Source organism: Camellia sinensis, chromosome 15 (genome assembly GCF_055761805.1).
Source record: "Camellia sinensis isolate YWXY chromosome 15, ASM5576180v1, whole genome shotgun sequence".
Classification (NCBI taxonomy): Eukaryota; Viridiplantae; Streptophyta; class Magnoliopsida; order Ericales; family Theaceae; genus Camellia; species Camellia sinensis.
The window spans coordinates 17,222,404-17,236,929 of record NC_138975.1 but is presented as its reverse complement, the minus strand read 5'-3'; the positions used below and the strand labels follow the sequence as shown (position 1 = coordinate 17,236,929).

The 14,526-nt window shown below is 34.1% G+C and overlaps 1 protein-coding gene across 1 annotated transcript; it reads left to right on the top strand.

Annotated features, from left to right (window-relative positions):
- Nucleotides 1-733: 733 nt before the first annotated feature.
- On the top strand, nt 734-13,422 carry LOC114271248 (IAA-amino acid hydrolase ILR1-like 4). Its single transcript, XM_028212878.2, has 5 exons — nt 734-1,236; nt 4,685-4,810; nt 10,321-10,635; nt 11,948-12,076; nt 12,764-13,422. The coding sequence occupies exons 1-5, from the start codon at nt 853-855 to the stop codon at nt 13,172-13,174; spliced, it is 1,365 nt and encodes a 454-aa protein (XP_028068679.2). The 5' UTR covers nt 734-852; the 3' UTR covers nt 13,175-13,422.
- Nucleotides 13,423-14,526: the final 1,104 nt, after the last annotated feature.

Below are 14,526 nucleotides of genomic sequence, written 5' to 3'. Positions count from 1 at the left end.
TATCATAACTAAACAAAAAAATTAATCATAACTTAAAGTACATATGATACGTATTTTTTAAGGGGGTGTATATTAAAATTTCCTTAAAATTTATTATTATTACTTTTTGAAGTTTAATAAATAAATGGTAATTTTTTTATTTTTTTTTCCAACTCAAAGGCAATAAGGTGTTTGGGAAGAGGGTTTTAGCTCACTAAAAGATAAAATAGATTAAAATAGTTAATAAAATAAATGTCACATTCAATTCATAATTATTTCATTTTTTCTCTCACAATCATCAAATTAATTATAAAAAAAAAAAAACTAAGCCTCTGTCTGGGAAGAGGTTTTTTAGACTTTTTTGGCTAAAATAGTCATAAAAGGCAAAATAGACTATTTTAGCCACAACAAACAAAACATCACATCCAATCCATAATCATTACACTATTCTCTCACAAAAAAAGTTTAAAAAGTCAAAAAATCCTTCTCAAACCAAGTTTTTTAGCCCAGGCAAAAATAGTAAAAAAAAGTCAAAAAATTAAAAAATCAACACACTTTCCAAACGAAACCGACTAAACTTCTCAAATACAACTATTTTAATCTAATTAAAATAATCAAAAAAATCAAATAACCAACTAAGCCAGTTTTTTAATTTTTTAAAATAACATTACCTCTTTATTTTTTTACACAATTTTGTAAAAAAAAAAAAAAGGCTAAAAAAATAATAAAAAAAATGAATTGTCAAAATAAGCTAAAGATGATCAACCCAACGACTCCGTTTCTAGCTTTTTTTTTTTCTACAAAAAAAAACCCCAATTCCACTCTTTCTTCCCTGCAATCAAATCATTCCAACTTTCAGTTACAGAGCAAAACATGGGTCCTCTCTTCAACGGTCTCTTCTTCATTCTCATCTCTCTACTGTTTTGCCCAATACCCAGTTCTTCTTCTTCTTCTTCTTCTTCTTCTTCTTCTTCTTTGAGTTCAAAAGGGCTCTCAGAAATTACCCAAAGCTTTCTCGATTACGCCAAGAGAAAAGATGTTTTTGATTGGATGGTGAGTATTAGGAGGAAGATACACGAGAATCCTGAACTGGGTTATGAGGAATTTGAGACAAGTAAGCTTATCAGAGATGAATTGGATAAGATGGGTATTTTTTACAAACACCCAATTGCTGTCACTGGCGTTGTTGGATTCATTGGCTCCGGCGAGCCCCCTTTCGTTGCGATACGGGCCGACATGGATGCTCTGGCTATGCAGGTTTCTTCCCAAATTTTAGTAATTTTTTTGTCATATTTATTTTAATGGCTTTTTTTTTTTTTTTTTTTTTGGTTAAAGGTATTTTTAATGGTGTAATTTTGTTTACTGGTAATTTAAGTATTGATGTTGACTTCTTGGATTGTGTACTTTGAGGACTCGATAGCTTAATATGTAGTTGTTATGCAGATTTAGGCAGTGGGGGTACTATTTTGCGGAGTTAGAAGCATATCTTCAATCCTTCCATCAATTTTGTCATCAAATTCAAATTTGATGAAAAAATGACTATAAGTGTGCTCCAATCATTTTGGGGCCACTATTTTGGGGAGTTAAGAGCATCTTTAATTCATCAATTTTTTCATCAAATTCAAATTTGATGGAAATTTTTGATGAAAAAAATGGGTTAGAAGTGTACTCTCCAACCATTTCATCAAATCTGTATCAAATCTAGGGAGAGGCATGTTTTCAACAGTTCAAATTTCTATTTTCTGGGTATTTTTTTAATTTTTTTTTTTCCGTCTTACTGTGTAAATGCTATTTTCTTCCCAAATTTAAGTAATTTCTTCTTCTTTTTTCCTGGATTTTTCTTACTGTGTAAATGCTATTTTTTATGTTACTCTTGTTTGTTTCATCAGAAAATATTTTCTGCATTTTTTGGCATTTGATACAATGGGAAGGAAATTCAACCTAAACATTTTCCATGTCAACAGAGAACAAAATGTTTTACCAATGCCACCACACTACTGTCGCCCATTGCCACCTCCCCCAATTTAGCTGTGTGATCGCAACCAAACATAGCAAAATATTTTGTTCTCTTTGGAAAACATTTTCCAGAAAAAGGTTTCCCTGGGAAAATATTTTTTGCCAAAACAAACTGAGTGTTAATGGTACATTAAATTAGGTGTGCAACTTGGGCAGGTTGGCTCGGGTTGGAAGGTTGCCTAGGCCCAGCCCGAATTGTGTTTGTAAGCCCGCCCAAGCTTGACCATCAACTCCAATTTGGCTGCCCAAGCCCGGATCGAGCTACATAATTTGAACTTGGGCTAGCCGAAAATTTCCTAATTGAATAGATAAATAACCAAAAAAAAAAAAAAAAACAGATTGGGAGTGATTCAATAACAATCATGTACTAAATAAATAAAAAAAATAATTCATCTTCATCACATCCAAATAGAATTAGATTATAAAAGAAGGAAATTTCTAAACAATCCATTAAAAAATTAAATCATACCTACATTAAAATTTGCCCAAACTATCTGTAAGTAAACCATTACTTTATAAAAATGATCTTTTTTTTATAGTGTTTACTTGTAAATCCAACCAAACAAGCCTAGAAGACAACTTTATCAAGAGTTTTAGAGAGAGAAGCTGAGGGATATAGTATGGAACCCAACTCAACACTCTCTTTCCCGCGCGCGCGCGGGGGGCGGGGGGAAGGAAAAAAAAATACAAATTAAATCTACAAAAGGATACATCGGATGCCTCATGATCTTGTTCGTAAATCTCAGGAGGAATGAGGGATCATGTGGCTGAAGCTCAAAGCTTGAACTTTAACGGTGATCAAAGAGAGAGAGAAAGGGAAATGACAGTAATGAGGAAAAGGGGGTGGTCTCTCTATCCAAGAGAAGACAAAGTGAAAGCAAAGAGGGGCAGTTAGGGGTTTGCGTGGTGTGATTTGGGCAGTTTGAGAGTAAAATTATAAACTGAATGGCGGATTAGTGGATTTGACAAATTGCGGTTTGAGCGATTTTGGGCGGATTGGAGGATTGATCAATATTCTAACCAATTATCAAGCCTTTGGATAATATATTACACTAATTTGCATAATATTTTTCATATATATAACACAAATTAATTTTACATAATATTTTTCATATATATAACTATTAATTTTTAATAAATTTCACATCTTAAATCTCTCTCACACTCATTTTTACTTTGATATTTTATTATAGGTTAAAAAATATATATGTATTAATTATAGCGGAGCAGAGTGGTTTCGAAGTCGGATTATAAATTTTAAAGCTTAAACCGCGATTAGTGGATAGAGCGGTGCGGATCCGTGTGGTTTTAGCAGATTAGGCAGTATTCTGCACAGCCTTAAAGGCTACCCCACGTGGTTAAAACAAAATTCCATTTATAACCTCTGAAGCAAATGAGGTTGAAAGGCAAAATGAAGGAGACATGCCCACAATTATACATATATTATATAATTTTTATAATATATAAAATGCAACTCGGGTTCGGGTTGCTCAGGTTGCACACAGCCTCTGTCCAGGCCTAGCCCAAATTGCAATTCGGGCATCAAAAATTTGCCCAGCCCCATCAACATTACAAAATATTGTTGTTCAAGCCCTAAAAAAACTTGGGCTGGGCATGGGTTGCCCGGGTTGAGCACGTCCAAGTTGCACCCCTACATTAAATGATATAATTTTGTTAACTAGTAATTCAAGTATGATGTTCTTGACTTCTTGGATAGTGCAATTTGAGGACTTAAAAGCTTAATATGTGGCAGTGGGGCAGAGACGGAGCCAGAAAATTTATTCAAGGGGGGCTAAATTAAGTGTTGAAAAGAGTCCCATACACAAAGTTCTCAATGTTACAGAATATGTGGAGAGGTTGTTTTTGTGGTGTGAAGAACTCATAATGCCTAGGTAGCCTTAGGGATAAGCTAAGTGTAAAAAAAATGATAAAATTAATTTCTCAATGTTACAGAATTTGTGGAGAGACTGTTACTGTGGTTTGAACTCATGACACCTAGGTAACCTTAGAGACAAACTAAGTATAAAAAAATGATAAAATAAATTTCTTACATGAGAAATTTCTTACATGAGAAATTTTTAAAAATAATAAGTTAATCTGTATCAGTCATTTTCTAATAGTTATTTAATTATTTCATACAATTTTTGAGTTATGTAGTTAATATCTTAAATTGGACTGTCATTTTATTGCACCTCCCATCTTTTGATAAATAAATTTTTTTTTTTTACTATCCTGTAATTTCCCTTTTGAAATATAGGAATAGTTGAATTTTTTTTTAAAAATAAAAACTTGCAGGGATCATCCCATCTACATTGTAAAATTAATCTTGAAGTAGACGGCTTTTCATGTATAATATCAAAATAATTTTAGAATTAATGAGTAGTAGTGTAATTTTGAAGAACTTTGGGGGGAGCCATGGCCACCTTTGGTCACGGCATAGCTCCGTCCCTAAGTTGGGGCACTATTTTGGGAACATAATAGCGTAATATATAGCTGTTATGTAAATTTAGGCATTGTGAACCTGTAAAGGAACAAGATGGAAAGTTTTGAAAACCCCAAAACACTTTGAATATTTTAAAATATTTCAACAAATTTCTGCTTGTGTGTATTCATTAAGTGGAGGAAAAGGGAAAAGGAGATGAGGATATATGTGTTGTGAAGTGTATTCATGAGGTTGTGATTTTTGTAGGAATTGGTGGAATGGGAGCACAAGAGTAAAATTCCTGGGAAGATGCATGCATGTGGGCATGATGGTCATGTTGCAATGCTTCTCGGTGCTGCAAAGCTTCTTCAAGAGCATCGTGATCTTTTACAGGTTCATTTTGTGACACTTACTCATCATACCTAAATAAAAGCATATCTTCTCTATTCTTATCTTAGCATGTAGTTGGTAGTTTTCATGGTACTTGGGGGTTTCTTTTATGAGTGTGTGTTTAGGTGTTTTCGCAATCCAGTAGTGTCAGTGTGAAGTGTAGACTGGCAATCAGAAGATCTTTCATATAGAGTACCTTGTCTAATTTGCCTTCATTCGTCTTTAATTCCTTAACTGATGGTGCTAATTGTTGAATACAAAAATTAGAATACATAGAATCTTTTTATTTTTAGTATTATGTATATAATCTGTGATTGTGTTAATCACTAATTTAGTATTGTTTCTTTATTTATGTCGTTTTCTAAATTATATTGTGAATCTATTATATATATATGGCCTCTATCTCATTTATGGGTAAGCCAAATAATTCTTTTCATTCTTTTTGGTATCAGAACTAGGTTAAGTACCTAGTAATTTTACTTCACTGGCGGGCAGCAGCCTTGTCTTTGCCGCCCGCCGGACCTTAACCAATTCCACTGCCATATTTTCTTTCAGTATCACTTTGTGGTGATCTCTTTCTCTATCCACTAGTTTATTCCTATCCCAAATATCTCTATCATATTTTTTTTACTCGCAATCTATTTTTTTGTGTTTCTGTTCCATTTTGTCTTTCCCTCTATTTCAACCTCAAATAGGTTTCTATCTTCAAACCTATTTGAGTATGAGGGGGATATTATACCTATATTATGGTGACTATGGTGATATACCATGTGAACCACCTAAGCAGCCCCTTCTGGCGCACAACCCAAGTGGCCCCATTAGCGCACCACCTATGCCTCCCTCTCTGGCGCACAACTAAAGCCGCCCCTTCTAGTGCACCACCAAAGCCACCCCTTGGTGCACTTTCTAATAAGTCGCCCCTTAGCGCACTCAATTATCTATTGCCATCATCGTTCAGCACCACGTCATAAGTTATGTGTGTGCCACACTTGCTGGTTCAACTTCCAGTTCTCTACATCAGTCCAGCATGACCCCTTTAAACTGTTTCGACGTTGATTTCGGTTTGTTCCTACAGTGGTCCAGCATGGCCTTAAACTATCCCGACATTAGTTCCAACCAATTTCTACAATGGTCCGACACAACCATAAACTATCTCCCGGCATTAGCTCTGGCCTCTGATGCCGATCAGGGTCTTGTTGGCTATCGATCAGGGTGTTTCCTGGCCATAGATGCTTCGGCAGCTCTTCTAGGGTAGTTCAATCCCTGTTATTTTCCTTTTCTAGGGTGTAATGTTAATGTATTAAACACTTTTTGGCCTTTTTTATTTAGTAGACTACCAGATTTGTTCAGTAGCATTTATTTGGACTAGCTGTTGAGTCTTTTCTGGCTTCTTCCACTTATCCATTAGCAAGCTGCGATTGTTGAATATCTTCACACCAGCTTGAGGAAGAGTGTTGAATATAGAAATTAGAGTACATAGGATCTTTTTGTTTTTAGTATTATGTATATAATCTGTGATTGTGTCAATCACTGATTTAGTATTGTTTCCTTATTTATATCGTTTCTTAAATTGTATCATGAATCTATTATATATACATGGCCTCTACCTCATTTATGGATAAGCCAAATAATTCTTTTCATTCTTTTCTAATCATCTTTGAAACTGATGAAGGATTCACTTTTTGAGTGACGGTTTCGAAGATAATTTTATATTTTATTTTTGTGTATTAGCTGATTTATTCTACTATTGGCTTTGGTGGATTTTAGATTTGAAAAGCACAAGATTTTCAAATAAAGCACTAGTGCATTAGTGGGGAAGTGATTGAGGAGATATGCAGTGGAGAGGGAGATTTTGTGTAGGAAGTTGGTGGATCTTGAGTATGGAGGGGTTAAGTACTGAAAAAGGCGAGAGGGCCTTATGAAGTTGTTAGGAAGGCTAACAGAGTTGGTAGGGATGACTTTTCCATGAGTATTTGTCTTTCTGGTTTTCTCAAAGACAACAACTTTCAAAAGATTTATGGTGTGTTGAATCTACCTTAATTCTAGATCTTCTCTGTACAAGTGGATAGGGAGACTTTGGTGGCAAATTGGATAAGTGGTTTTTGAGTTTGTCATTCCCTGGAATTGTAGATTTTCAGGGAAATTCAAGACTGGGAGCTGGAGTGGATGGGTGTTGAGTTTAGTGAGGTAGAATTTTTTAGGGAAATTTAGCCAAAACCCCTCCATTGGACCCTTATTTGATGAAAAGGACAACTCAATTTTTTTTACTTCATAAACCCTCTACGGAGGAGGCACATAATTGAGTAAGGACAAAGAAAAATATCCTCTTTTTTTTTCTTGGATAATATTGTCAGAGTAACATATTACTGTGAGACAGAGTAACATGTTACTGTTTACATCAATTTTGATGATAATAATTTTTTATCTATTTTTTTTAAGAATTTCATCGTCAACATGGATTTTATTTGATAGATCTTGATAAGAGGATTCTAAAAATACTAATTTTGCTAGAAATCGACATCTAAATCAAAAGTTATATTATTTTAAAGTTTAATATTTTAGTAATAGTAGTATGTATTGGACTTTTCAAGGAAATTTTTTTGTACTTGTTCTTAATGCATTAATGTTTTATTATGAGGGGTTTTGAGCAAATTCTCTAAGCTCCACCTGATTGTAAGTTAGGTTTTTTTTTTTTTTAACAAGGTTACTATGGCCAAAATTTTATGATTGATTATTGTAAGAATCTAAATGGGTGTTGTTGAAGTAATGGAATGAGGATGTAGTGGTTTATCTTTTGTTGATGTTGAGTTTGGGGCTCTTTTGTTCTATATTTTAAGGTCTGTAAGGCCGCTTTTGTTGTGGAAGGGGATAAGATGGTATTATGAAATCCAGGACAAATTATCCGGAGACTAATTGTTTTGAATTTTGTGTTTGGATATAAATTAAGGGTAAATTACCAATAGATCCTAATAGTTAGACTTAATTCTTATTAAGTCCTATAGAAAGTTAGTCTTAATAAAATCGTTGCTAAAATAATATTTTGTGACGATTTTTTGTATATGCCGCTAAAAATTGACAATTAGTGACTTTTTTGTGTCACAATTTTTATAAATTGTCGCTAAAACTTAAAATTAGTGATATGTTTCTGTGACAAAATCTTCAAATTGCCGTTAAAAGTTGAAAATTGGTGACTTTTTTGTGACGATTTTTTTAAAGGAAAATGATTGGTGGCCCTAAAAAATTTGCCCCTAATGCCCCTAATTTCCATTTTTGGAAACTGTTTTCTTTTTTCCTTTCTTTTTTTCCTTTTTTTTTTTTTTTTTTTTACTAAAAGTGGAATTTCGGGGCATTCGAGCCCCGAAATTTAGGGCCCTCAAGCAGCGCTCTTTTTTAAACTATAGTTAAAACTTATAATTAGTGACGTTTTTTGTAACAAAATTTTCAAACTGTCGTTGAAAATTAACAATTGGTGATATTTTTAAATAGTGTTTGATAAAAAAAACTATTAATTATCACAGGACGTATTGGACAATAAGTCCACCTATTAGGACCTACACGTAAATCCCCCAATATTATATCCTAATTATAAGTAATTGTGGGGACATAATTTTTGAATGACAACACGTGGCCGAGGTGTCACCGAAGTGCCAGCCGAGGTGTCACGTATCCTAGTCATGACGCCGAGATCATCTCGGTTAGACCGAGATTATTTGCGAAGATACTGGAATCCGGGATAAGCGGATAAGGGACAAGAGTCCTAAAATGAGAGAGGATTTCAGTTTGGGTAAAGATAAGACTCTTAGAGAGTTTATTCCAATCCTACTGGGAGTTCAAGATTAGCAGTAATCCCGAGTCCATTGAAGTTAGGCTTCTATTGGGACTAGGATCGTGTTGGCTATAAAAGGGAAGCACCCCCATGGGTCTAAGGTATGTCTTTTATGCTCTGTGTAGTGAGTTAAGCACTATTGGTTATCATTGAGAGATATTTTACTAACTTGATCGTCGGAGTGCCCCCGGTGGACGAGCCACCGCCGGAATCTTTTCTTTTTGTGACAGGTCATTCGGGCTTAACCTATTCTGCTGGTGTTCTCCAGTTGAGTACTAAGTTGGCAGTGTGGTTGGAAATTGACATGCACAGTAACCAATATTCTATCCTAATTATAAGTAATGTAAAATTTTAGAGTGAGAAATAGAGGCTATTTTCCCCTCAAATATTTTTCTTAAATTAGGGATATGTAAAAATTATCAAGGGATTGTTGTTCAGTACTATGGTAAAAGATGGGAAAGTCAAGTATAAGAATGAAGGTTCAAGTCTGACAAGCCACTCGTACTGACAAATAGGGAGGTTTAAGTAAGCGACCCGTATAATCTTGATCAGAAAAGGGACCAAAGCTTGATAATCACCAAAAGTAAAAATTACTGATTCAGTTTTTGTTCAGCTTCATAATCCCTGGGAATCTTGAAGGAGAATTAGGCTGTGTTTGGAGCATGAATTGAAAGCAAAAGGGAAAAGATGTGTGAAATTACTAAAATGTAGTTATATTTCATTCACATTTTACCTACCTTTTCCTTTTCCTTTTCTTTTTCCCTTTCCCTTTCCAAACCCCTACCCAAATTCATGCTCCAAACACAGCCCTAAGGATGACTTTGGAGATTTCCTCATTACTAATTGTACTAGTGCTCTATATGTCTAATCTGGGTTTTGTAATTAACCATGCAGTTATTCTTTCTTGAAAAGTATTATTCACTATAATCTTTTGATGATTCTTATTATGATACTGGTTTTTGCATTGGTTTCTTTCTGTAGAGGCAGGACCATAAACTTCTTAGGAAAATGTTAAAAAAATTTAGATGAAGGTAATGCTGAATCTCCACTGATACTAGTGCTGTAATACCACACTCGCTCTGGATGCTTTCTAGAATTCTTTATCTTTGACAGACCTGCATTAGAAGATCATCCCATGCTATATATTCTAAACATTTTTCATAATCATTGCTTTCTTTGTTTCAAAAACTTGTAGAAAACTAAACATGAATCTTGAATGAAGAAGCTAGTACTTCTATACAAGTGTACAACATTGATTCTGCATGATGCAGTGAAAAAAGATGGAAAGAAACAAGAATACAGACAGGTTTGTTGTGGCTGGCAATTCCTGATATCTGAATATATCTGATACATACAATCTCCACGATATCCTAATTATAATACATTTAAAATCTTAGGACTCCTTGCATCTTTATAAGCCACAGTACAATGTTGGTCACCAGTGACAAATTTGAAAATAAATAAATAATCCTATTGAACATCTCTAAATAGATAAATCTAGTTGTGAACTTGTGATTGTATAAATTGAAAGTAATCAGAGTGTCAATGATTGCGCATCGTTGTAAGAGAGTTTAATTGTGCTTCAAGTTCCTCTCTCTCTTAATCTTTATTTTCTTTTATGTGGGCTTTGTTTTTTTTCATCTTTTCTCATGTAGACGCTTGAATTATCTTTTTTTTTTCACAATAGGGGACAGTTCTTTTAGTCTTCCAACCAGCAGAGGAAGGAAGTGGAGGGGCAAAGAAAATGGTAGAAGCCGGAGTACTGGAGAATGTTGAAGCTATCTTTGGGCTCCACGTCCGTTCGGACATACCCATAGGTGAAGTCACCTCCAAATCTGGACCTCTTTTGGCTGGGAGTGGCTTTTTCGAAGCTGTAATAAGTGGAAAGGGAGGTCATGCAGCCATTCCTCAGCACTCAATAGACCCAATTTTAGCAGCTTCAAATGTGATTGTCAGCTTACAGCATCTGGTTTCACGAGAAGCTGATCCATTGGACTCTCAGGTAGATTCCAATTTTCAACCAACATTTTTATCCCTTTCGAATTTTATGCAGAATTTAAAATGCTGTAGCTGAACATCGAGCAATAATTATCTGCAAAATTTGTTTTGCACATTTATAGTAGTGAACATGGTCAATTTCAAGTCTTGTAACTATAATTGGCAGACTAACAAAATAGAGAATACTGCCACTGTCTTTAGAGTTTGTTTCTTTGAAAACGATACCTTTGTTGGGTAAAATGACATGCACTTATGCACTTTCTTGATAGGTTTGTTAGGAACCCATAACACCTAACCAGGATTGGTAAAATAAAAAACACAAAAATGAACAAATACACAAGAAAGATAAATCACATGCACACACGAAGAACACAATGATCAGAAAGATTACAAGAGATTGCAAAGATAACCACCTCCCTCAACAATAAATACATATAAATTAAGGCAACAGGTATAGAAGTGCAGAAATACCAAAATGCTCTTTACTCCAAATTCGGGATCCGTTGTTGAGTGGTTAGTGCATAGTACTTATCGGGATCCACACTACCCCAACAATGGTCTTGCTTGATAATTGTTGAGACTCACAGTTTCATCAGTTCACTTGGGAAGATTGCAATAGGCAGCCGAATATCATAACCAGTATATTCATCAACAATGTGAAAAGTCAATTGGATTGTGAATAGGTGTTGGATGAAACATATCAACATTGGGTTGAATTTAGCTGGCGACTTTCTCCCTTAGAAACTCGAGGTTTAAAAGGAACTTCTTCTCTTCCTTCCTACAGGAATTTTAGTTAGTTTTCAAGATTAAATTATAATGCAGACATAAAATTCAACTTGGGTTTTGCCAATCCTGGAGCCTGCAATGTAGGCAGCCGTAAACCCTTGCCTATACAAGTAGTTATACTTTTAGAACATAACCTTCAAAGTTTGGTATCATCAAGAATTCTTTCTGAAAAAGACTGCTCAACTTCCTTTTAGAAACTTGGAAATTTAATGCTTTTTAAAGGTGGGTGTGGATCAATGATTTGAGGAGAGATTTGTGAAGGGAAAAAATTTTGTTCATTTTCCCCTTTACAAATCCCTCTTCAAATCCTTGATCCAAACACAGCATGAAAAAAGAAAATAGTAGTAATAAGGTGACCTAACTTGAATGTTTTCAATCTCCGAGATGGTTCAAGGCTCCTTAATCTACCTAAACTTGCTTGTTCTTTGTTCTGATATGCTCCAAGATTTTTTATTTGGAAAATACATGACATTTTTATTTCCATTGTTTGTATGTCTTTTGTAAGATTTAACTATTATGTATGCTTGCAGGTAGTAACGGTTGGTAAATTCCAAGGCGGTGGTGCATTCAACGTTATTCCAGATTCTGTCACCATCGGGGGCACCTTCCGAGCCTTCTCAAAGGAAAGCTTAATGCAACTAAGACAGCGAATTGAAGAGGTACATGGCATTTAAGTTATGCACTATAGTAAATATTACGACGAACTGCGGAAAAACTTGGAACATTTTTTGAACTTTCCACATAATTTTCATTAAGCAATGTAATTAATTTTGTAGTAAATGGTTCTATAATTTTATATTAGTCAGAAATATCTGTTCTATAATTACTCAATAACTTATGTTGGACAGCTTAGGATGCTAATGTATGATTATTTCTTTCCACATGCTTTCTGTCCAACTTGTAATATAATGGTTTTTGATTTTGATTTATATTATTCCCCAAACTTTTTCTCAAATTATGTTAAATTTCTTTACTTTTTAGATCCATCTTGACTGTACGATCCTTAGAAAAAAAATTATAATTTGTTGAATATTTTTTTTGAAAAAAGTTCAAAAAAGACAAAAAAAAAAGCCAATTTTTTAAGGCTATTATTTGATAAAATTTGACTTATTTTCATCTTTAGTAAACATTTTCAAAATTGACTCAATTGTTTTAATTTTTAGAATCGACTAGTCGAGGCAGACCTAAAAAGTTAAAAATTTTGATTCAGGAATGAAAAAAAGTGTTCAGAAAATACAAAAAATAAGGTGGCTTTTAAGTATTAGCCAAAGGTTACATTATTCATCAAATTTTTTTTACTGAAATTGTTGTATTGGAGTACACGGGCTAACTCTTTTCACTAACAGGTAATAACCAAACAAGCCGCCGTACAAAGGTGCAACGCAACCGTTGATTTCCTTGCAGACAAGAAACCTTTCTTCCCTGCAACCATAAACGATAAAGGCTTGCATGAGCATTTTCAAAAAGTTGCAGGGAATATGATCGGAATTCATAACGTCAAGACCATGCAACCCTTGATGGGTTCAGAGGATTTTTCATTCTACCAAGAGGTGATACCCGGATACTTCTTCTTCCTTGGCATGAATAATGAAACAAATGGAAAGCTTGCATCAGCCCACTCACCCTACTTCAAAATCAACGAAGATTCACTTCCTTACGGAGCTGCTCTTCATGCGTCGTTAGCCTCTTCATATCTTCTTGAACTCCAACCTAGGACTACAATCCCAATCAGTGAAGAACATCATGATGAACTGTGACGTTCTTTCTTGAATTGTTTTGATAATCAACATGGGCCCTAAATTTCTCAGGGTCTGTTACTGTTGAATGTAACAAATAATAGCTCGGTCTTAGGTTTTTTCAGGCAAATTTATCAGCAAGAACTGTGTTAAATGTTCGTCAACAACAAAGAAAATTATTGTACCTGATGTTTTGACATTGCTACAGTGACATATATACTTGGATGTCAGTTGATCTGATGACAAGAATGTTACCAAGTCTTGAATTATATGTGTTTGTTTTGTTCTTCTTGATTAGCATTCTAGTGAGATTTCGCTGTGTTCAGATTGCTTCTAAGACAATATTATGCTTGCCAACCCAAGGATTAGCAATGTTCAAATTTCAAATGGTATAGTTTTGCTTATCCTTTTCCAAATGGTATCACCTTCACACCATGTATATGACACCAACATTTTACCTTCTCAAACCGCCTTGATTGCCACTAACAGCCTTGATTGCCATGACCGTGGTGCAGTGCATATTATTTAAAAATTTCAAATATAATTTATATATTTAGCCTATGAAGATTTCAAATACAATTTATATAGGGCAAATTTCACTTTACTTCCTGTGGTTTGAGTCGGGTGCGGATTATCCTTGACATTCGGAAATCACCACATAACCCTCATGTGTTCAATTAACAGAAGTTATAAATTGACAATTATACCATCATTTTCATCTTCTTCTCCCTCTCTTCATTTCATCATTTTCATCTCCTTCACAATTCACTGCCCAAACTTTACATATATATACAAGCAATATTTTTTTTTTTTTTAGAACATAACACAAATATATATATATATATATATATATATGGATAAAACTTGAGCATATAGAGTTTTTTTTCAATCTTCACTATGCATCTGTATATATGTGTATGTCAAAATCGTGCATCTATATATGTGTGTCAATCTTCATCAGATGGTTTGATATCTATATATATATATATATATTGATTGGAAAACATTATTGAAAAAAAAAAGAGCGAAGATGTTGATTCTAGAAAAACATATATATATATAATGATATATATGTATATGAATGTATATGATTTCAGCAAAATAAATATCTAATGATGTTTGTGTATATATATATATGAATGTATATATGTTTGTATGACCAGTTGCTAATGGTTGAAAAATAGAAATAGGAAAAGAATGACATCCTTTTGTAAATTTGAAGAGGTAAAAAGGTATTTTCGTCGTAAAAATTGACTCGCTCTCTATAGAGGCGCGTGATTTTCACATTCTGCTATCTTAGACAGAAAAGCTAACAATGCGTTTTACATGGGAGTTATGTGGTGATTTTCGAATGTCATGAGGTAATTCGCACT